Source organism: Ricinus communis, chromosome 2 (assembly GCF_019578655.1).
Source record: "Ricinus communis isolate WT05 ecotype wild-type chromosome 2, ASM1957865v1, whole genome shotgun sequence".
Taxonomy (NCBI): domain Eukaryota; kingdom Viridiplantae; phylum Streptophyta; class Magnoliopsida; order Malpighiales; family Euphorbiaceae; genus Ricinus; species Ricinus communis.
This window is the reverse complement of record NC_063257.1, coordinates 19,918,418-19,944,516: the sequence shown is the minus strand read 5'-3', so window position 1 is coordinate 19,944,516 and position 26,099 is coordinate 19,918,418. Positions and strand designations below refer to the sequence as shown.

The 26,099-nt window shown below is 30.1% G+C and overlaps 1 protein-coding gene across 3 annotated transcripts; it reads right to left on the bottom strand.

The window, feature by feature from the left end:
* Positions 1-16,913: 16,913 nt before the first annotated feature.
* LOC8272398 (ran-binding protein 1 homolog a) lies at positions 16,914-20,938 on the bottom strand. 3 transcript variants are annotated; one of them, XM_002516598.3, is made up of 5 exons: positions 20,728-20,938; positions 20,491-20,642; positions 20,088-20,213; positions 17,309-17,571; positions 16,914-17,226 (listed from the first exon to the last, which is right to left on the bottom strand). In XM_002516598.3, exons 1-4 carry the CDS (start codon positions 20,880-20,882, stop codon positions 17,351-17,353), a joined length of 654 nt encoding a protein of 217 aa, XP_002516644.1. In that variant the 5' UTR covers positions 20,883-20,938; the 3' UTR covers positions 16,914-17,226; positions 17,309-17,350. The 3 variants fall into 3 exon arrangements, with proteins under 3 accessions (XP_002516644.1, XP_015573196.1, XP_015573195.1); XM_015717710.2 differs by having other exon boundaries at positions 16,914-17,221; XM_015717709.2 differs by having other exon boundaries at positions 16,914-17,571.
* Positions 20,939-26,099: the final 5,161 nt, after the last annotated feature.

The following is a 26,099-nucleotide window of genomic DNA, read 5'->3' as shown; positions in this document are numbered from 1 at the left end:
TTGACCGAGACATCCGAGATCCATACTTGAGGCTGGTTTCAGAATTGGCACTTGCGACATTCCCACTCCGATTCGATAGAAAAGCGGTTATATGTTTCATTTTCTTTTCTGTTATTTATTTCCTTTTGTATTTGTTTCTTTCATTATGAATAGCTAGGATTGCCGAACCTATTGGGGTTCATCTTTGTTGATGGTTTGTGTTTAAATATTGGATTTTTTATCTGCCATTTTTGTAATCTTCTTACTGTTTAGTAATAAAATTTGATTCAATTAATTTGAGACGTTAAATTAATTTTCTTTTGGATTGTTTCTTGACATTGAGAAATGCTTTTTACAACTGGAAATTAAATAGTAAGAACTGGTAGTTAACATTTAGAGATAAGGTTAATTCACTCGTCGGATTAAGAATTAACAACTCTTAATAGTTCTAAATCACGCTTAATGCTAATCTGTAATAATCTGATAGGAAGAGATTCCATTAGGTTAGTGCAGATTTAGGAACTCAGTGAGCTCGAGAGAGGAGCAGAGTTTGATTCAGGATTTAGGCACGGGTAGCAAGATTGGTAGTTTATAAAATCAACCTTAGAATTCCATCACTTAGGTCCCCTTTGGGTTTGCTTCTTTGTTACGGTTGTTTTTCAATTGTTAGTTGTTGTTGTTCCTTTATTTGCATTCATAAGCATTAGTTAATTAATTTAGACTTCTCACACCTTATTTCAGATTAAATAACATAACGAACAGTAGTAACTTTAGGTTTACCCGATCTCCAGGGATACGACCTTGATACTTACTAGTGCTAGACCGCATCAATAGGTTCACTGCCTTAAGTGTAGGTTGCATAAGTAGCCCATCAATGATACGTGTCAAGCTGCTTTCCTAACATATGTCATCATAAATCCTTTTATGATGACACATGTCTATCTACTTTCATGACATGTGTCATCATAAAACCCTTTTGTGATAACACGTGTCAATCAAGCTCCTTCAATATATAACACTTATATATTATATATTATACATTATCATTAATTAGACATTTACAAACTTTAACTTTGGAAGATGCTAGTGTTCCTACTCAAAGTACAAGTCAAGTTCATCGCCATGCTTGAGTTGATTTTAACGTGTATGACTTTCTAGGTTCATTATTAATTGGCAATGGGAATTTAATATTAAACTCTTTAAGATTAATTAAAACACTTTAATCAACTAAGGGAACAATTAAATAATTGTTCCTCAATCATTTCCATAAATTATAAGTAACATCAAACAACATATTATAATTATCCAATTAATAATAAAGGTATTGATCATCCATTAACCCTTTATTTATGATTACCATGTAATTAAATCCCTCCATTGAACAATGTCCCGATTAAGTGAGGATCATGGAATAGTCAAATACACTAACTTGATTCTATGACCAAATCCAAGATACATCTCGACTAAATATGATTAATGTGAGAACTCCTTTTCCATTAATTATAATTACCTCGACCAACGATTTCTTAGTCAATATGTTATCGAATCGCATAAGATATTCTCCTTGTTTACTCAAGGTAATGGATTCCTTGTTGATGAACACCTGCCTTCATGCATATGCAATTGGAGCCACTATATGCAAGTACCCATTCTAGGTATGAATGGATACCTAAAGCATAAGCAAATTCCAAGTACATATTCATGAGACAACTCTCTCACCTCAGATCTGAGGATTAGTTACACCATCATAACTTAATAATGAATCAGTGACTTAAGTAAATCATCCATGTGATTCATTATTTCTTCAAGTCATGTTCAATCCACTCGTCTCACAAGTGACCCATAATGATTAACTTAATAACTCATATTAAATGGCATGAGACTCGCCATCCTATATATATTAGTATCTCATACTAACCATAGGGTTAAATGCATTATATTGGTCTTCCGGATTAAAGATGTTTAATATTTAATCTTACAACAAAGAACTATTTTATAATATTTATTCTAAAGATCATTCGTCGCTCATATTCTCAACTCTTGAGAATGGAGTCTCTAATAAATATTATTGGATTCATTCAATAATTATATTACTACAAAAATGAATGATAGACAATTGCCATTAATAAAATGATATTACATAATAATATCATAATGTATGAACCAAAAAGCAAAAGTCCAATTGGCTTTTAGGATATACATCTAACATCAATTCTATAATTGAATCAATCATATTTGTTCTTGATAATTGCATATAACATCTTGAATAAGATCTATGAAACACTTTTCATAATCTTCATTCAAACAACCTTAGCCAAGGATTTTCATATTAAAGCATATCAAGAATCATTAGGATAAGGTTCCATGACATATTACCTTAGGCAATGAATTCATTATTGATAACTTATTATCATCATATGATGCTTAGTATACCGATGACTATCCTTTCAGCGCTCCATGGATAGAAGAACATAAGATAGTATCAAAGTATAGCAATTCTCATATAAGATAATATATTGTTATCTCAAGTCTAAGGATTACATCTTAGATGATTATCACAAGAGTATTGCCCATAGACACTTGGGGTAAATTCCATATGGACTACTCAGTAGGGTCGTGTTCTATGAATTTGTTCTTATAACAAGTGCCCATATGCTTATCTCGGAATCCCTATTCCTTAACCTTATGAGAAAAAATGCTTACATCACAAGTAAGTGATAATACATTATGGTAGTCTCGAGCTTTTGATCTATATCCAATGATCAATATCTAATTCTTTATCAAACATCGACTATGAACAAAGTTTAGGAATGTATTTAATGAGAACCTACTGGTTTGGATTATTCCTTACCAAACTACTTGTACTATTACAGTCGAACAATGCCTTTAGTATAATTGTATGCCATCAACTGTGATGTATAAATTAACACAGATCATCTGACAACTCTTTGTCTTTAGGGCATACTCTAACATATTAGTATCCCATACTAATCATAGGGTCTAACACATTATGTTAGTCGTCCGAATTAAAGATGTCAATATTTAATCCTAGACTAAGAACCATTCAATAATGTTTATACTAAAGATCATCTGTCACGCATATTCTCAACTTTTGAGAATGGAGTCTTAAATAAATATTATTGGACTCATTTAATAATTATATTGCTGCAAAAATGAATGAAATACAATTGCCATCAATTAAAAGATATTCATTATATATTAATATCACAATGTATTAACCAAAAAGCAAAAGTCAATCGGCTTTTTGAACATACATCTAACACACCAAAACTGAATGTGAGTTAAGTTTCATATATTTTTTATGGTGATTGCTTATATTAACCTTTAGAGTAGATTGAAACATTTTCAAACTTTTTAGGTGAAAAGAGCTAGGAAGGTTTTGTCACATGATGTGTCACAACAATCATCTTAGCATCAAGAAATGGAGCACATACTATTCAAAAAGAGAGGGCATTGGTAATATCAATTAATGAATGAAATGGTTTTGGAAGTTTGATTAAACTATATAGTTTGTGTTTATCAAATATTTACAATACAATAAGTTATGAGTAAATATGATGTGAGATCCTTAAAGAAACATGCAATATTTATATGAGGGTAAGTCTATACGTGTTTTTCTTACCATTTACGGATATTTAATTATATAGAATTTCATGGATGTTTACTCTAGATGTCAGACAATAGAAGAGTTAAATTTGTCCATGGTGCAAAGGAGTAATAAGGGTACTTCAAACTGTTACATTTGTAGGGGGTAACTCTACACTTTTATATCTAAGACCAACCCCTATTCATCACAAATCAAAAATCCATCAATAAGCACATCTGAAACTGCTAGAAGAAACGGCGGAGGTGGAAGAAATGGCCTAGGTGGAAGAAACGGCCTTGGTGGCAAAAGTGGTGCAACAAACATATCTCAATCTACTTCAAACCATTTAGGCATCTAAAAGAGACTGCATGAGAGCTATTAAACTGTTATGAAATTTAGGCAGGATCTCAAAGAAAAGAATCACTTTTAAAGCTAGTATCAATGAGAATCTAAATAGCTTATGGACACGCACAATTTGAATCTCCCATAGATCTAGTTCCAAGGGAGGGCTAGATCTTTGTATGTGTCAACTTTAATAACAATTATTTAACTATTAGAAAGAATTAGGATATTTTCATATTTTATAAGCTCAATACCTTTAACAATTTATTCAACTTGAAATAAGCTAAGTTGTGTTAATGCTCAATACATTTTTATCGCATAGCATATTCACAATGCATAAGCACTCTTGGAAATATAGATTTTTATGCTCTTTCCATATGCCAAATTCTCTTACACTCATGCAACATACATAAATTAGTAGAAACTAGACTATGAATAATAAGCATAAGTTCATTACGGAATCTTAAACAACTAACTATTGACTAACATAAGTTGGAAATGAATTCTAATGCAGCATTAGTTGATTCCTGCCTAAACCTCAACCACCACTTATATTACAACTTGGATATGTCCATGGAAGCACCACCAAAACAACAACCAACATAATCACAATCAATTTATTTGCCAATCCTTTTTATCTTGAAATCATTTCCTTTAAATTTGTTTTTCATTAGTCGACTGTTTTTTCACAATTTCTAGTTGTTCAATCTTCCCTTCAAGATTTTCATTCTTCCTATACAGCTCATTCTTACACTCATAACCTGTTTGTACTCTTCACTTCTCAATTCAACATCTTTCAGTTTTTCATCCAAAAATTTCTCTATTGAAGCTTTCAATTTCAGTTTCTCTTGTAAATTATCCATTTAATTCTTCAATCTCAATAATACCCCTTTTTGGAATAAGAGCAAATCTGGGTTAAGCCATTCAAAAAACTCATAATCACTAGAGTGGTTCATAGGGACAAAACTCATACCAATTTTAGATAACAAAAGAAAATGTATAAATTTGAACAACACGAAAACAGATGCTTCGAACTCATACCTTTTTAACATGAAACTGGAAAAATCTCCTTTCTAGGCTGTCCTTTATCTAGGATGTCAAGAGATCAATGTCAAAATCATAAGAGCATTTCGTTAATGGAATTGAGTTAGTATAGGAAGTCATTAACCATGACCTTCATGAGGTCCTTAACTGTGAATGGAAAGAAGAGATTCTCAACTGATTTTAGGGTTTTTTATAATACTTAGTGAGAAGAACTAATAAGAAATAAAAGAAGATGATGAAATTTGGGTTTTTACATCTCAATTTGGGACTTTATTTCAACTTAATAAAATGTTGCATTTAATATACCTGATATGGAGTGGGATGACATGTCACACATGTGTCTTTGAAGTGTGACAAGTAGAACATGTCACACATTTTTGCATGTGATATAGGATGCAAATCACCAAAAAAGGCATCAGTGATTTGAATTGCAAAGAAATGAAAATGTTTGCCCTAAATTAAATCCACAAAACATGCTAATGGTCATGATTTTATTTACAATTAGACCTAATTTTGACCTAAGGGTCAATTGGTCTTTATTTTGATCTTAGCATCCAAATTGAGAGTTGATGTAAACCTTCTTTGGAAGAGAATATTACACGCCAAGATCAATACTTATAAGGTTTGCCAAAAGTTATTTGCGGAACTATCACCCTTATTTATAAAGAAATAAGATCAATAGCTATAATGAGATGAACTTAATTAATCCTAAAAACTAACAAGTTAATAGAATTAAATTAAGATAGAAGTGAAATCAAAACCTAAACAATAAGCTTTAATCTCAAGAACACTCAAAGAAACTCTTTATATTCAATCAAAATGTTATATTTTTGCTGAATTACATAGCTTTATTTATAGAGTTTAAAAAAAATAATCCTAATACTAGAATGACTAGGATATGCGGCCAAGACTCCTAAATAAACAAAACTTGAAGTAAAAGAAAAGAAAACTCCTATTTTGACGTGGATTTGTTAAAAGAAAACTCTTATTTTGACTTGGACTTTGACTTTGAATATTCAACCTTGGTCTTGGGCTTTACGTTTGGGCTTGAATTCAACATAAATCAGATCTGATCTTCATGTCTTCACGCTGGGCTTTAATCCATGAATGAAATACAATTAATCAAAGTTGAATCTCAGTAGGACTTCTAATTGGATTAGGATTCCTTTTGTCGCTTGAACTCTTGATGTCATCAGGACTCCTTTCTGGATTAGGATCTTTAGTGGAATTAGGATTGTTTGTTGAAGTAGGATTCCTTGTGCTACATTGTATTTACTGCTACTAATGAATTGGATTTTACTAACTTTGTAACTTGAAAATTTGAGATGAGAATGATGGAAAAGCTTAAATTCTTCCTTGGTCTTTAAAGTAAGCAAAGCAAGGATGGAATATTCTTGTTATTGTTTTTATTGGCCATTTTAGATGTAGCTTCAATCTCACTTGCAGAACCTTGATGTCCTGTCTTTTCAAGGAGCTTTAGCACGATTCAAATCTTAGTGAGATAGGTATTCTCTCCAGCCTTCCACTATCTTGCCTCTTCCAACCTAAAGGAGTTTCTATATGGATAAAAATAAAAGGTTAGTGTGATGCATGTGATGCATGAGACATATGATGCACGTGATATGCACAGAAACAAAGAGAAAGGGTTAGCATATATATAGTTATTATACAAAGCATGCTTTTGACCTATTTCCTGCACACAATGTTCATGGTGAGTTTTCTTCCCTAGGATTTTGAGCCTGGGCTTCCTACCAACGGTATCACACCCATAATCTAAGTATGTAGTCATCCTTTTAGTATTGCATTTTCATATAGTATCTTAATTGAATTAAGGTAGTGCTTAAGTGTGTTTAATAATAAATAATAATGTGACTTAATTGAAATGAAAGAAAGATGGTGGATTGAATTAGGATGAAAGAATAAAAGTTAGAGGGTTCATAAGTAATATGAACAATTCATTAAGGACCTAAGGGGATTTTTTACAACTAATTTTATTCTAAACTCCATCTAGAATCATCCACTCTCTACTCCTAAGTCTCTATATACATATATGTTCACACACACACATTTAACATAAGAAAAGAAAAGAGAGAAATTGAGAGGGTTTCTTCATTAAACAACCTAGTCTAATCTTTTACCAAGAGGAACTTCAGGGTTTAAGCACTTTATTGGCCATAATCTTCATCTATAAAGGCTTTAAAGTTTTATTTTGGTAAGTACTATAAGAGTTTTGATTGATTTGAGTTAGGATTGGTGAGTTGTATTCTCAGGTTGGATTTTTCTGATTTTTCAGCCTTTGTATTTATTTCATATCTTGGGCTAGAAAACTCCAAATAAGTTATGGGTTCATGCGTAGGAAACTTTAGACAGTCTTCTATGACTTTGTAGTTTTATGTTTGTGCTAATTCTATCTTTATCTTCTTTTAATCGGGCCAAACAATTTATTGCTCATTCTGTCAGGATAGTTTGAGATGGTCATGTTAAATTGTGCTTAATTCCTTCTATAGTTATCTAATCGAAGTAAAACTTTTTCTACATATTATAGAATTTAATACCTAGAATTATAAAAAAGATGAGCCTCAAATACCTCATATGTACTTCCCAATAATTTTTCAAAGTTGGCCCCAAAATCTGCCCTATCATGGTTGTTGAGATAGGAATGTAAGATTGAGTTTAAAAGCATAATTTGCACATCATTTGGGGGCTGCATGATAGAAGAGCATAATGGCTTATTATTTTATTGAATTCTAAGTGAAATTTATAAATTAGGTAGTGTAAAAGGCAAGGAAAGTGCAAGTGCAAGGTAGATATTTTATGGAGCTGGTTGGGTATAACTAAAGCCACTTTTGGTGAGTAGATATCAAGCCCTTACAAAGTTGATTTCTTTGATTTGAAAGCTGAATATTGAACTTGGAAAAAAGAAAACTTAAAGTTGTTATTTTAAGCTTATTAAATTTCAGATTGGTACTTATTTCAAAATATATTCTATTGGTTTTACAAATTTGAAGTATAATTATCAAAAGTAGGTTGTTTGTGTTGGATTTTACATGTGATGATTTTGCAATTCAACAACAAGAATATTTCAACTTTTAGTTGATCTAATTAATCAATGTATAATGTTAATTAAAGATCTTGGTCTTTTCTTGATGAACACAAACATTGATAGCCTTAATTTTATCAATTACACATTACTTATATTTCACAATTGTGGGGCAGTATGATATAGTTTCATTTTAATGTTAAAAAGAGTAGTCATCTAATGCCTTTGAGCAAGTGAAAGTGTACTTTGTTTTCAAGAAATGCCTCCACATAGTAATGTGTTTAAAATGTACAGAGATTGATATATGTACATGTGATTTGTTTGTGGTTGTTAATGCACATTAGACAACGGGCACTTGATTAAGGACAGGACCATACTAATGTAGAGGAAGGGTTAGCCATCAAGTGTTCCTAGAGTGGGATTTTGAATGCTGGTTGATTGGTGATAATTGTTGTGAGGATGGTTAAAAAATCTATGAGACTTTTTATACCATTTAAAGTATATGATGTTGATAATTAGTATTGTTATTTTGTATAAGTGTCAGAACAGTTTCTTTAGTGGTGTTTTCTTGCTTGATAAAGGTTAATTGCCTCAAGAATTTGATTCACAATGTTATATACTTTGTATAATTATGTGGTTTTCTTCTGCTTACGGTTATCTAAATTGTTTTATGCTTGTATATCTATTCATTGAGTATTTCAATACTCATTCTACTCTTTTTATAAATTTTATTCAGGAAGCAAGGCTTGATAGTGGGTGGTTGAGCTAGTAAGTGTGATTAAAGACCAGAGTAAGGTTGGCCGCGATTTCTTGTCTGAGGAGTCATATACATACTCATTGTAACTTGTACATAAATGTTCATCCTTGTTTCATACCATGGTGCTTATGTACATGTAAAAGGCTACGTTATAAAGTTGATGTTTAAAGGCAAACTTTGTAAATCAACTTATTTAATAATGTTTAATAAAGGCATTTCTAGTTATAATCGTTGAAATAAAACATCATATTAAAAAAAATTATCTATTTTTCATAATTATGATTTCAAATACATTATTTTATATATATATATATATATATATATGTTTAAGCATGTTATAATTCAACTAAACTAAAAAGATTTTAGCAAGTGTTTGGTTTTAAATGTCCATCTCGGGCTACATGAGATGAGGTGTGATAAACAGGGGATAATGGGCCTGTCGCACATGCCATTAACTCTCAAAGCAAACAAACAAGGCAATATTTCTCAATAAGTATAAAGTCTACATACTTTTAGGCCTAAGGCCTGATTCAATATGTTTTCGGGCCAAGGCTTCCCAATATGTGGGCTTAAATACTTATAAGGAAAAAAAATATCTCAAATAGCAAGCAATAGGGTTCCTAAGGGAGATTGCTACTGTCATTACTATGACCTAAGTCTTCGGTAAGGATAAAAGGCTCCCACAGGTAACAGTGCTTCCTTAACTTGTCTCCCCACTTAAGGGTCCAAGCAATGAAGAAAACTCACTCATTACTTATGAGTGATGCCTGCCCAGTGTCGTAATTCCAAAGTTCGGGTGGAACCAAAGAACCACTAACCGATGCAATCGGGGCTATAGGGACCAAAGTGCATAATGTGTGATAATGGTATAGTGATGCAAGAATTACTCGTTAAATAATAAAATTGAAAATAAGGATACACTAGAATTAGCTTCTCTTATCTCTAGTGGAGTCGCCACTGTGGGCGGCAGTTTCGAGCACGCACCCAAGTGTCTTTAGCGACTATGGCACTGCAAGGCTTTTCAACCTAATCGAAAACACGCTAACTAATTACAAAACTAGCGCGGAGGTAGGAGTCGTCGCCCGGGTAATTCTCCAGGACACTTTTTCTAATTGAGTGGCGTTTCTCGATTCCATAAGAAAGCTTCACCGCATCCATATATGGATCCATAAGCTAACTTTCTTATTTGTGTATCTATCTTTAATTTTATTGTTTAACGGGCTATTCCCTATAAATACAGCAATTATATCTCTACACTTCAAGCATTACAGCATGTGAGGTCCACCTAAGTCTAATCCATTTTTATTAAGCCCAACCTAAATTTAATTAACCTAATTTACTAATTAATTATGTACAAAATTCTTTCTAATCTAGCCCAATACAAGTTATGCTTTAGTTCCAAGCCTTTAAGCCTATTATGGACTATTTCTTATGCAAAGGTCAATTATGTGGTCTTATTAATTATAATTATGACCTAATTAATTATAATTGAAGCATGGCAAAACCCATTAGATATAGATTGATTTTAGATTTAAGCCCATTCATTCATCCTTTAACCTAATGACTACTTTTTCATGTTATAGTCCAATTTTAACCTGAAGTTTATATGTTCATTTTTAATTAGCGTATCACAAAGGAAATATTTGGCATCATAAAATAAGAAATAAAATGCAGAAAATTAAATCTAACTATTACAACCTTCCTACAACTAAAAAAATAAAAGAAAAACACCTAAATACTAAGTACAGTATATAAAATCATTGAAAATACATCGAAACTCGAAATTCAAGCCAAAATTGTGCACAACCGATCAGACCAAGGCATAGAGCCAATTGACTCTAGGGGGCTTTGGATGGTTGTCTATGATTTTCCTTAGTTTTTTCACGCCTAGAAGCCGATTTCTACATACATAGAGGGCAAAAATGATTAGAATATGTAAAATGCTAAGAAACATAAAACTTAACAAAGAAAACCTAAAAATATATAAACCCTAGAAATCAAACTTGATAGTGACAATATGGTATCTTAAGGCAGATTCTAATTTCAATTATACAATCTTAGAAATCTAAGTCAAACAAATATAAATTAATTATGTTTCCTTAGTTATTAAATTAATCGGATTCAAAATCCAATAGAATCATAGCATTATATTCAAAACCTTACATGTTCCTGTTATCATATTTAAAATCCAATAAAATCAACATGTTAAATGGAAAGAAATCCTAGTCTACTCAAGTAAATCATATTTTTTCATTCAGAAAAATAGACCTAATCATGTTTCTAGATTCATAAATAAACACACACAAAATAGAGAAAAGGATGTTGATGATCTGGATGTAGGGGAACTCTCAGGTTGTCACCGTAAGTTGATGTTTTGCAAGTCTCAGGAGACGAGGAAGCAGTTAAATCAAAGATTGGCTGAGAATCCAGTTCTGTTTGAGATCTAAAAAAACTTATGTCCTAAATTAGTTTCCTAATTTAGAACTCTTTCTTAGTGGATTGCCAAAAACTAACTCTTTGTATATCTTATACACGTCGATCAAATTTTAGAGTATAACTTAAAGAGTGCATCTTAGAGAATGTAGTTAACCCTAAACCTAAGATGTCATATTCTATTTATAGTAGTAGAGTTAGGAAATTCTAGAGAAACAGATAAATATTCGATTTATATGAAAATAAAAACTATCGATTATCCTTCTCTTTTATCAGATTAATATCCAATAAAATAAAATTAAGTCCTTTATATTCAAATAATTATCATAAAAAAATATTTAAAATATAAATGATTATCATAAATCACTTATAGAAACTTATTTTTATATTTTTAGGCATTTAAAAGTGGAAAATACACATAAAATGATGTCGAATCGTGAAAAATAGTCAATCGGCACTATGTAAAGCCGATTCGACTATCTGAGAGCCGATTAGTTCTAAGGACTGAAAAATTTAGAAAATTATGGCAATTTGGTCCCTCAACTAGCTAAAACGGTCATTTTAACCCTCAAAGTTAATTTTTTCTAATTAAATCCAAATTGATTCTAGAAAAGTGATTTTAATTTAATTTTTCTCAATCTTAACTTGGATTTGCTTGTTCTCGGTCTCCTGAAACTCGAGAAAGGCAGTAATAAAAATGAATTTAAAAGCTATATAATCATTTAATATGTCCTTTTAATACTTATATAATCATTTTTCTAATGATTCTTTTACAGTTTAGAACTCACCACAATTTAAAAAAAAATAGTTTAAAAATCTTAGAATAATCTTTATGAAGAAAGATAAATTAAGTTACAACCTTGCTTTCATATATAAACATATTTAGACCAACAATAATAGCTATTAACTAATTATAAAAACTATTTAGTTACATAAATTTTAATTCATGAAATCAAGTATGTCTAAAAAAAAAAATCATGAAACTAAGTCATAAAAATGAACTTAAAAGCTATATATATGAATTAACATGATCTAACAAGATCATATTTAATAAATAAATAAATAAATAAATAAAAGAAAACTAGACTTTTTATATAAATTTTTAACCAATAATTAGAATTTACTAAGCAATAATTTTCAAGCAAACATAGTTACTATAGAAAATGCATTTAACAATATATAATATACTTCGAGTATATTATGAGTATATAATCTATTACTATTTTTGGATTATTAAGATCTATATGTTTGTTGCACAATATAGATTCTAATGAATATTTTTGACCAAAAATAATAGCTAGTAACTAATTAAAAAAACTATTTAGTTACATAAATTTTAATTCATAAAACTAATTATGTCCAAAAAAGTAAATAATCATGAAATGAAGTCATGTAAATGAATTTAAATATTATCCTATGCATGCATTAATATGATCTAAAATGATCATATCACATAAATAGAAATAAAAAAAAACTAGACTTTTTGTCTAAATTTTTAACCAATAATTAGAATTTACTAAGCAATAATTTGTAAGCAAACATAAGAGTAAGATCAGAGTTAATGTAAAAAACACATATAACAGTATATAGTATTACTTTGAGTATATTATGAGTATATAATAAGTATCAGTTACCATTTTTGAATTATTAAAATTTATATGTTTTTTGCACAATATAGATTCTAGTGAATAATTTTAACCAATAATTGTAGCTATCAACTAATTATAAAAATAATTTAGTTACACAATGAAACCAAGTACATCCAGAAAAAAAATAATCATAAAACCAAATCATAAAAATGAATTTAAAAAGTTATCCTATGCATGAATTAACATGATCTAGCAAGATCATATCACATAAATAGGAAAAAAAACTAAAATCTTTGCCTAAAATTTTTAACCAATAATTAAAATATATAAGTAATAGTTTTCAAGCAAATACAAGAATAAAATCGGAGTTACTATAGAAAATACATTTAACAGTATATAGTTTATCGAGTATACTATGAGCAAATAATGAGTATCTATTACCATTATTGTTATAATAACTAAAATTAAAAGAACAACAATAAAGCAACAGACAAAAAATAGAGAGTGTGATATGGAGTTTCAGGTCTTAGTGCCCATAAATAATGGCTAACATTTTTTTCTCTTTTAGTCTCCTTCTCTCATTCTTTCATTTTATTTTTTTTCTTACCTTCTTAGTAGGGGTGATCACGGTTCAGTTAACCGAACCGTTAGCTATTTTTAGAAATCTAACCATATATATCGGTTTTTAAGTTCATTAACTCTAAACCTAAATTGTGAGTATCGGTTAACCGGTATTTATGGTACGGTTAACCGAATTTTTCGATTTTTAATCATATTAATTTTATAAATTTTTTAAAAGAATTTTTAATATTTTAGTATATTTTTCCTTTTCTTCAATTAGGCAATAAATTAATAATAATAAAGATAATATAATTAACATATATTTTTTAAATTAGACTTATTTCTTAATCCGAAGATTTTTTATTAATTAATATATTAAATATGTTCATATAAATTAATACTAAAGTAATTTATTAATTAATATATTCATTATATTTATATAAGTTAATACTAAATATATAATGAATATGAACATTACACATATATAAAAATTATAATAAATATAAAATTATACATATATATATTACATATGTTAAAAAATTATATATGTATATATATATTCGGATGGTTAACCGAACCATCGGTGTTTTTTTTATAGAAAACTGAAACCGAAATCAAAAAATGAAAATTTCTAAAACAAAAATAAAATTGAAACCGTTAATTCGATTAATCTATTTTTATCGATTTGATTATTTGGTTTCGGACCAGTTTTTCGGTTTGATCGATTTTTTTGATCACCCCTATTTCTTAGTTTTTTAACTCTCAAACTACATATACACTTTTCTCTCCCTATTGTATTTTAAAAATTTGGAATTAAAAACAATAATAAAATCAATGAAGTAATTATTATAAGACACAACAATTACTGTTGTAAATAATGAAGAAATTAAACATTGAGCCAACTAGGTATTTAAAGGCATAATCTTAGTCTCTTATATAAATCAACTTTATCAGCAGCAAGAATGGTGATTTCTTTGTTGGTGAAAAGCTCAAATACAAAAGAAAGTAGAAGCAAATTGATTGAAGGAAAGAAAAAAAGAAAAACAGCAAAAAAATATATGACAATGAAAAATCTGAAATATAAAGCAGAAAAATAGCAAAAGAACATAAACAAAAAAAATAAAAATTAGAAACGCGTAAAAAAAAAAAGAATATTAGCAAAAATATAAATCTACAAAACGCGTTGTAGAAAAGTAAAGTCGATACAAATAAGTTACCCTATATAATTTCCTCAAATAAAAAACTGGAAATTTATTAAAGAGGGCCTATTCCTTCCCTCTCTTTTCTGAAAAAGAAAAAAAAGAAAACTCTTCATTTACTAATGCCCAAACGCTGGTATTTTAAATTTGTAAATATTAATTTTAATATTTAATTAATTTAATTTTCAATTTAATTTATCATACACTTAAATTTTATTTTTTAACACTTCAGATCTTTTTTAACAACATTTCAACGCCCATGCATGTATATGTGACGCATACATATGAAAAGAATTCCCATATGTGAAATTAACTAAATAATTAAAACTCATACACATAAAATATATATTTAACCTAAATTAATATAAATATTAACATATAAAATTAAGTCATATTTTATTAAAGCTAAATATATAAATAGCTCCAGAACTTATCTCGTTTTTGTAATTGGTCTCTTTTCAACTTTAATTCATGGAATCTATCAATTTTACATTTATCATTGTTTCTAATCCCTTCAATCACAGATATTATTCACATGTATTTTATGCCATCTAAAAATAAATAAATTTGAATAAAATGATAATATATTTAAAATATAAAATAGTAATACATAAATGGCCCTCTAAATTGTTTTTCATTTTTTTACCTCTTGGACTCAACTTGAAGAACTCTCAATTTTACAGATTATTATTTTTAACCCATTTAATTACAAGTTCTATGTGCTATATTTTACGCCATCTTAAAAAATACACAAATTTAAATAAAATAATAATATATTTAAAATCTAAAATAGGTAAATAAAATAAAATAATAAAACAGTAGATTTTAGGTCTTAAATAAAACTCACTGTTTGTTGATCGTCTGTTAAATATTTTTTGCTATGGTTATTGATGTGGGCATCATTTATGAGAATAAAAGTACGCTGTGGTAGAAAAGTTGAAGGATTATTCATTTTAATTCTTTGAAAAATAACTTTTTTATTTTATTTAATAAAATTAATAAAATGATTTTAATATACAATAAATAATACATTAAGATTAATTAAACACATTTTCTACATTAGATCAATCCAAAGCATTTAATCTCTGTCTATGAAAGATTTAAATATAATAACTCATGTAGTCTATATGCCCAATTGAATCAAAACTGAATTTAGAAAACAATTACAAAAATAGAATAAATGTAAGAGCTCAATTATGTATTTTACCTATTATAAATAATGTTGTTAATGAATATTAATCTTTTATTACTACCATTAGTGGAAGAGTTAAAAATAACAACCAGTAAAATTGAAAAATCTAATTAAATAAAAAATCATTTACGAGTTTTATAAAAAAATATAATAAAAATTAATATATTACTTAAAAAAATCTATAATCCATATGAAAATTAAAATTAAAAATGGACAGGAGTGCTTTTCATTCTTTCCATAGATTTTTTTCAATAGATTTTTTTGGTCTAATTACTAATTAAATTCTGAACTGTACACTTTTTAATAATTTTATTCAATTATTTTAAAAATTTAAAATAAATACCTATACTTTCAATTTATTTTCAAAAACACTTGTGGATAATAATTTAAAAATTTTACAATGAGAAAATAACATGACAATTCAATTATACTTAGTAACATAAAAATTAGTGAGTTAATAAAAGATTTATTATATTGTAAAACATGTGAAAGAATATATCTTGAATGATTACATTATTAATTCTAATATAAATTATTTTTATTAATTTATAATTATTATTTTTTTAGTAAGCACAATCGATTTCTTATATTTTTTTAGCGAGTATAATTAAATTTATCACATTATTTCTCAATGTAAAATATATAAAAAATATATTTTTAAAAATATATTTTTAATAATTATATTATTAATTCTAGCATAAATTATCTTTATTAATTTATAATTATTATTTTTAATAAGCACAATCAATTTTTTTATATTTTTTATCGTAAAATTTTAAAAATTATCATTAAAAATATTTTTAAAAATAAATTAAAAAATAAATATTTATTTTAAAATTTTAAGATAATTAAATAAAATTATTAAAAAATATAAAATTTGAGATTAAGCCCCTTTTTTTTTCTTTACCAATCTTTAAATAAATAATTTATCTGGCCAAAGTATTCTCCTTTTTAAGAATCAATAGAGATTTATAGCATATGAAAGTCAATGTCAAAAATTCAATTTCATGGGTCACATAACAGCATCCATGCCAACAGCTTCATGAACAATAAGCCTCACGCACATAGAGGCAAGCTTGGGATGGCCAGAGCCAATCATCATCCATTTTTCATTTGACCATATCAAAATTTATTCCATGTAAATGGAATCTTTGGCTTGAGGAGACTAGATAAAGAAATCTTTCCATGAAAAGGATAGACAATAGCACACAAAACAATCAGAACATAAATGTAACAATTCAGACTTTGCACAATTCAAGAAATAATATCCCAAGAAAGACCTGTGCTCTTAAGAAGCCCCTTCCTTTTTTTCTCTTTTTCCGTCCTGTCCTGTCCTCTCCTTTTTCTTTATCTCGTGATAATTATAACCATTCGACTTACACCAATTAAATAAATAGTTTCCTTGCAAAACCCTGGTTGAACTATCCAAGAATACACAAATCACAACCCTCAACAAGCAAAAATGACCAAAGTTCGACCTGTGCTGACAAACCAAGCCCAACAAATGTCAGCTGCATCTATGCAAGCAAACCGCAAAAGGATGATAAATGAGGTAGACAACCAACCTCATCATAACATCCAGAGGTATGGTAAAGATACCCATCTTCTCAAGTTGACAGAGTAGACTCCTTATCTTTACTCTCTGCATCGGTCTTACTCGACTCCTCAGCTGCAGCTGGCGTCTCTTTCCCAGCTTTCTCCACAGTTTTCTTGTTTTCAACACTCAACTTATCTAGGGCCTCGGCTGCAGCTGTTGCATCTTTGTTCTCCTCTTTTGATTTTTGGGATTCAGCTACTTCTTGGAACATCTCCATAAAAGACTTGCAATCTGATGAAGGCAAAACATAAATAACCAAGAGAGAGAGAGAGAGAGAGAGAGAGAGAGAAAATGATAATTCATGTCTACACATATGACAAAGGTCTAAATAGGCTAATTTACTCCCAGAAAGATTCATGCATCCATGATCACATTAACGTGAAGGGATTTCCACCAATCGGATTAAAATTAAAAAAAAAAATTAAAAAAAGAAAAGAAAAGAGAAGTGTAAATCCCTTCGACCCCTTTCATAGGCTTGTTTCCCTTTTTTGTTAGTCCTTGAATACAGTCCACTTTCCCTTATTTAATTAATTGCCAAAATGCCCCTCATTACTTGACATAACCATAGTTAAAGGTGCACCAATGCGATAAGGGCTCTTAGTGCTTGAGGTGCAAAAAGTAAAATAAAATAAAATAGAACTAGAACTCATAACATAAGACATGCACAAAATTAAAAAGTTTATGACAATCATGTTCAACAGACATTTAACAAACAAAATATAGATATTGTTCAAAAGAGATTATAAAAGTAAAAAATAGTCTTATAAATAACTAAAAGTCCTAGAATAGTAGAGATCCTGAAGCATCTTCAATTACTAATTTACTATAATCTATATTATGGTCCTGATCCTACTTGGACACTCCCTAGTCTCTCGCAAAATATTAATTAGTCGTCGCATCACTCATCAATTATCATCATTAAGCTCCAAATAGTCGTCTTCTTCTTCACCATCATCTTCTTCATCATCAAAGTCCTCTTCTTCTTCTCAATCAGATGTCTTTTTGCTTTTACTTTTGGAGATAATCAGGTGTAGGTAAGCTTATATAACTTATATTAAGTCTATGATGCCGCGTTGAGATCATTTCATGTCTTAAACGAGAAAAAAAAAAAACAATTAAAAATCAAAATATTACGAAGTCACACCTCGCCTGCCTTTTTTGGCTCGAGGTCGCAAGGCTTGCGCCTTCTGCACCTCTTGCCTCAAAGGGGCACCTCAACAAGTATCTTCACCTTCTTGATTTTGATATGCCGCTTTATCAAAAATCTAATGTAAGTAGTCTATAAAGAAAGAAACAATTATGGCATGCAGCAAGAAATCTAAATTTCTTAATCCACATGTAATTCAAAAGTGGCCTATCATAACAATATTACATCATTTGATGTCTTGGAATCATAATCTAAATTATAGTAATTTAGTGTTCTTGTAAGAAATATATTGTTTCCCTAGGTACAAAAATCATACATGCATTGCATAGGTGAGCTAACACCCAATTTAATTGAAGCGTTAAAATTGGTATTTCTCATACCGATATAAAATCAAACCTATATCAGTCAACAATCCACTTTATGTGTTTTCAAAAGCCAAGGATGGTTCAAACTGTTAGTCAAACACTAATAAAGTAGGCAGGCTACCCTCCTCCATCATGTAGGCTACAACATTGTTTTATTTGCTAGATATAGGCTTAGGAAAGTTATGCTTGATTTGCAAGGACGTTTACAGTCCAAGGATAATTATGTTAACTATAATCACACTACGAACATTACTATATTTTCCAATGCAATTCCGTAAAGGTAATGAATGAAAGAAACAAAAAATCAAAACTATACCTGAGAAAAGAGGGAAAACCAAACACTTAAAGTTCAATTTTCTAGCCAATAAACATGCATCAAAACAACAGGACCAAGTCCCAGCAAGATTGCAATGAGGAAAACAGATGCAAAGTGCAAACTGATTACTACTAGACAAGGAAAACGACTAAATATAAGCGGAAGTTTCAAGGAAAAAAAGATCATTAATCTTAAGGTACAAATCCTGCATTGATTCTTCACTTTCCAACCCAATTAATCTTGTGGAGTAAAATGATTAACAGGATTTGCAATGTTTAATTTAAAATGTGAAAGCTAGTTATCAATATAGAAATACAAATTCTATTATTTCTTACATGTAAATACATATTGGCAAAGGAAAAAAAATAAAAGACTGATGCTCTTAATTAGAAATGTTCCAAACATACAAAAAAACTTCACCAGACCCAGATAACAAAAAGACTGCAAAATTTCTTGCTATGCAGTCGATATTAATAAAACATAAACCGGAGAACTTTAACTCCCTAGCTCCATAATATAAGTCAACTTATTTCCTTCACAAAGTATTGGCATTTTGGTATGCAGTTCAATCTAAATTGAATTCTAGTTGACTAAGAAAAGAAAAATATACACTCAAAAGCCAAATTCCATCTTTCTGTACGTTTGCAACAAACTTGCACTACAAAATAAAGCAATGTAATAACATAATCTTTAAAAAGCAGTTTCTTTTCTTTTTTTCTAATCAATGTATAGGGATATACATACCCAATCAACTGGGAAACAAATCAAAGAGTAAAAAACAAACCATAAAATAGTCAAGATACAACTTGCAGTGTCTAACAACAAGTAATGAATACAGTATACCTAACAGATATGCATCGAAACATAATGATATAGATTTTGAAAAGTGAGTAAAGAGCAAAAGGAGCAAACTACTCACTTTCAATAGAAGGAAACCGAATGCAGAAAAGCTCATCCTTCAGTTCACCATCCGCAAAATCAGTAGCATGCCATACACATGATTTCTCATTTCCGGCGTGCTCCTGAACCGTCATGCTTGCAAGCACTGGAAAACCAAAGTAACTAAAAAAATGAAATGCTTAAATAACAGAAGAATATCCTCGCCTATACACAACCAATTGATAAATGATTGACACATATGTTGATCATCTAGTCCCAAGTCTATTTATGTAAATGACCCATTCCCATTGATTCATGTAAATCATCCATTCCCATTGACACCCATTAGCAGGCTTTATAACACTTAGAGCAGGCAAGTCTTATCCGTACAAACTCAAACTAACAGCTATACTGCAAGCCAAAGTAAAACAAGGGGAACAGACCCAGATGATTGGCACAGATCTTGAGAGTCTTAGATTGTCTCATAACGAGACGAACTTTGCCAGTCTCTTTGTGCCTTAGCAGCTTAACTGAACCAGCTCCTCTCTCCTTCCATTGATTCCCTTCCTTATCAAATCGATACAGCTTTGCTTTCCTACAAACGACCAGACAAAATAAAATACCAATTATTTAACCGATCAATATAGGAAAACAATATACTGATAATATTGTATTATTACAGATCGAGAATTGGATCCTCGTCCTCTTCGCCAGTAGAGACGGCCACCTCCTCTAGCTTGACGATTGGAGCGACTTGAGCTCCTGTGTCCTCGTCATCAGCGTGAGGAGCTTCGTCGTCTTCTCTTCGTTCGTGATCGAGCTCAGTGCTTGCCATTGGAGCGGTGGTAATGGTGGGTTTATGCGTAGCTTTGAGTGAGCGTTAGGTCAGGAGGTTTATATAGGGGTTGCAAACAATGCTAATGAAAGGAGGCGTCAAGTTTACGCAAAAGTCCCTGACCCAAAAGAAAAATAAGAAAAAATTGGATAATTGCAGATCCATGATCTCTCATAATTAATTATAATTTGATATTAACTAATATTTATTAAATTTTTAAAATATGAGCATTTTTTCACTGTCAAATATTGATTTATAATTTATAATAATATATATGAAAAAATCAAAATTTTTTCTTCCGATAATATTTTATAAAAACATATTATATAAAATTTTAATAAAAATATATATGTGAATATAATAATTTATTGTAACATTAAATATTAATCAAATAAAATAATTATATGAAATACATTCTAATATTAAATACTAATTAGATAAATAATAAAAATATAAAAATTATCAAATTTTTTCATAAGATTTCATTTGATAATATTTTATCAAACCACGTCATGTATAGTTAATAAAAATAATATATGTAGCTTTAATGTAGTCATATAATAATTTATATAATATTAAATACTACTAAATAAAATGATAATATTAAATGCATTGTAATATAAAGTAATAATTAAAAATAAAATGATGTAATTAAGTGTTTATTCAAATAAAATGATAGCTAAATATAATTAAAAGAATTGTGATTATATAATGCCACTAATTTATTATATATATATCTATTATTTTTTATTATTTTTATTATTCTTTTATGACCATTAAATTTTAAAATTGTTAAAGTAAAATGGTAATATTAAGCACTTATTATAGTAAAACATAGCTAAATACAAATTATTTTCTTATAATATAATATATTTATAATTAAATAAGATATTTGAAATTAAAGATTTAAATTATAAAATTATCAGTAATCGTGCATTACCACAAGTAAATAAAATAATATTACTAAATGCTTGTTAAAATAAAATAGTAACTAAATATAATAAAACAATTAGTGATTATATAATGGCACTAAATTACTATGTATCTATTATGAAGTTTTTGAGTTTTTTTATAATTTTTAATTTTAAAGTTATATAAGTAAGATAATAATATTAACTGCTATTAAAATAAAATAATAACTAAATAAGATTATATTTATAATATCATATTTTTTTATTAAAATAAGATATTTCAAATTAAATATTTATATCATTAACTTATTAATAATTATGCATTAACACAAGCATATCGCTAGTATATATATAAAGTATGGTAAGTTTTCCATGAGACTCCACTTGACAACATTCTATAAATCCACATCATATGTTGGCAACATTCTATAAAGCCACATTCTATAAATCCACATCATATGTTGGCAACATTTTATAAAGCCACATTACGTAGAATTTCAATAAAAAGTACATATAGCTTTGATGTGGTTATATAATAATTTATTATGATATTAAATACTAATCAAATAAAATGATATTTTAAAATAACTATTAAAGTAAAATAATAGCTAAATACAATTATTTTCTTATAATATATTTATAATCAAAATAAAATATTTTAAACTAAAAATTTAGAAACAAAAGGTTACCAATAATTGTACAATAGCATAAGCAAATTGCTAATTATAGCTAAGACATAATTTAAATCTATCATTATAGCATCAATTTCGAAATTAGACTGAGTGCTCTTGAAAAAATTACCTTAAAATAAGCATCCCTAAAGTAAAATCTAAATCCTTAGTTTACTTGATAAGAACCGTTCAACCACCAAGCTATCATCCTAGTTGGTAACGTAATATGATAATTCAAAGCTTAGGCAATTACAATTGATATATTTAAAATAAATTATATTATAAGTCTAATGTCAACTTAGGCATGAACTTCCCTCTCGGATCGAATACAATAGGTCTCGTGTGCTTTAATACCAAGTCACCAGATCTAATTTTTTCTGGCTTGATTTTCTTATTGAACGCCCTAGCTATTCGCTTCTAGTACAACTGCATGTGATAAAGGGCTCTCATTCTTTTTTCATCAATCAGAACCAAATGTTGGTATCTCTACTTAATCTATTGATACTCTAGTATTTTAGTCTCTAATACAAACTCCAACTCAACTAGCAAAACCGCTTTAGTCCCATGAACCCAACAGTATGAAGTTTGTCCTATTAACATTCGCTCAGTTGTTCGATATCCTAAAGTGTAAAGGATAACTAAAATGACCAATTCCAAACATATTCGAGAGTATTTTCTCTAATTTTTTTGTTGGCTGCTTCCACCACTCCATTTGCTAGGGTTATATACGAAGAAGATCTATGATACTCAATCTTGTATTCTGTCAACAGGTCTGTTGTTTCACCCATGAACTGTATGTCGTTGTCTATCACAACATGATATGGGGTCCCATACTTGCAAGTCAGATTCCTCTCTATAAACTTAGCCATCTATCTTGCCCCCACAATAGTGAATGACTCAGCCTCAACTTATTTGGAGAAATAGTCAATTGCCATTACTATGTATCTATGACCATTTTAACGAGGTTTTATCTCTTCGATGATGTCGATTCCCCAAGGTGCAAAGGCCATGGGGATGTCAAATTGTGAAGCTCAGTCAGAGTTATGTGACTCAAGTCACTATATAGTTGGCATTCACGACATTTCCTTACCAGAGCTATACAATTCTTTTCTAATATTAACCAGTAATAAGCTTTATGTATAACCTTTTTGGTTAACACTATGTCGTTCATATGAGGCCTGCATACCCCTTTATGCATCTCCTCCATTATAACTTGTGCTTCCGCTTTAGTAACACATTGGACCTAGACACCTGAAATCATTCTTTTGTACAACACCCCTTCATAGTTGATGTAGTTCCTGGTCTGAATCCGCAGCGCATACCTATCTTTCATAATCACTTCCACAGGATATACCCTGTCTTCTATAAATACTTTCAGATCATAAAACTAAGGCTTCTCTTCTAGTCCCATTTGGACTTGCAATATCTAGTCTTCTTGATAATAAGATGCTTTTGACTTTACGATTACCAACGGCTTTATTGGAAGTTGCAAGGGGTTATCCTACATCGACGCTAAGGTAGCCAATGCATCTGGCATTTGGTTCTCATCTTATGGCAAGTGTATGAAAGAACACTTAGAGAAGTTGCAAACCAAAGTCCTGAGATCATTGACAAATGTTTTCAACCTTTCTTCTTTCACATCCCATTCCTTGAGAGCTTGTTGAATTACTAGCATAGAGTCCCTGTAGACTATCACCTGCTTCACTCCGTTATGCTTCATACTCTGCCATGTTATTTATCACTTTAAAATCCAATTTATTGGCTATTGGCAACATTTCTCCCTTCAGTGTGATCAAAACTACTCCTAATCATGCATCTCTTGCGTTCATAACTTTATCAAAGTACATCTTCCATTTCTAGACCTCAATTCCCACTAGACTTTCATCAGAAAACTCTATATCCCAAGGGTCGTCTGAGCCAAGAATCCTGCTATTGCCCTACCCTTAACTACCTTCTGGTGATGTACTCGATGTCAAACTCTAATAGAATCACCAACCATTTAGCCAACTTCCTTGTAAGAGACAGAGCATCTATTCTGTACTAACCTCTCAAAGATCTTTGACAAAGGTTGCCTGAAGTTGGAAAACTTCCTTGGTTATTGGACAATATTCATAACTAGAGTTCTGCTCCCTCCAGCTTGATAATTCGGCCTTCTGTCGATTCATACAGTCTCCCTCTTATCATTTTCGATTTCTTCGACCTGAAGCCCATTATCATACATTTCCATGAAAGTCTTATAGTTTATCATCTGAAGCCTTTCGACCCATCTAAGAAGAACATTTCGAACCACCATATAAACTTGGTCCTTTTCAGAGGGCTTATTTTTTATCAACCTAGCCTTATTCCTCCACCTAGTCAAGAAATCAAGGAAGGACTCATTTGCTTTTTGCTTTGTGGACTCGAGGTCCCTAGTTAACATTTCCAAATGGGTGTTGTAGTCATATTGCTTAACAAATGAATTATATAAATCACGGCATTCAGCCTTAGCAGATTTCTCTAGGCCATGATACCAGTTTACAGCAGGTCCTTCTAGTGATAATACAAACATCTTGGCTAAAAGGGAGACTGCCCTTACCATTAATGAAGCTGTAAGTGGCATGAGTGCTAGGCTTGACAAGATGCAAGGCATGATAGAAATTAAAGGTTTGGACCTGATCTATGATTTCAAGAAATTGGTGCGACGGGCAAAGACAAGCTACCTACAAAGTTCAGGATGATTGAGATGAACAAGTTTAACAGAACTACCGATATGAAGGTTCATCTAAAGCAGTATATCACCATTATGGGAACTACTAAGCTAAGTAGGAACCCTGGTCCAGCATGAATTCATCAAAATCCCAGAAATTTCAGGGCACTCCCCTTCTAGCAAGGTCTTTAGCATTTGCATTAACATTAGCTATAGTAGCGGCAGCACTAGTAGTAGCAGTTTCAGTGGCAATCACAGTTGGATCAACTATAGGAGGATTGACTAACAGTGTAACTAGGGCAATTGGAGTAGTAGGTGGGGCTTGATTTGTAGCCATCCCAGCCAAAAGTTGTTGGAGCTCTTCCTGAATCACACCCCTCAGATCATTTGTGATAGCATTCTTGAGGATCTCAACATCCTACTTGTTAGCTCTTTCGTTGGTCATTTCAGATATAGCTTTAGTCTCACTTGTGGAAGCTTGATTCTTGGCTTTTCAAGGAGTTCTAGTACGATCCGGATTCTAAGTGAGATAGGTATTCTCTCCAACCTTCCACTATCTTGCCTCTTCCAACCTAAAGAAGTGTTTATATGGCTAAAAAATAAAAGGTTAGTGTGATGCATGCGATGCATGAGATGCATGATGCACGTGATATGCATAAAGACATAGAGAAAGGGTTAGCATACACAAAGTCATTATACAAAGTACCCTTTAGACTTTATTTCTCCTACATGGTTCATGGTGAGTCTCTCTTCCCTAAGATTTTAGGTTTAAGCTTCTTATCAACAGGGGATAGTAGGCTCGTCGTGCATGCCATTAACTCTCAAAACAGATTCAAAACAAACAAGGCAATGTTTCTTAGTATAAGTATAAAGCCTGCATATTTTGGGCTTGGGGCCTGATTCTACATATTTTTCAGGCAAAGGCTTTTCAATATGTGGGCTAAAGTAC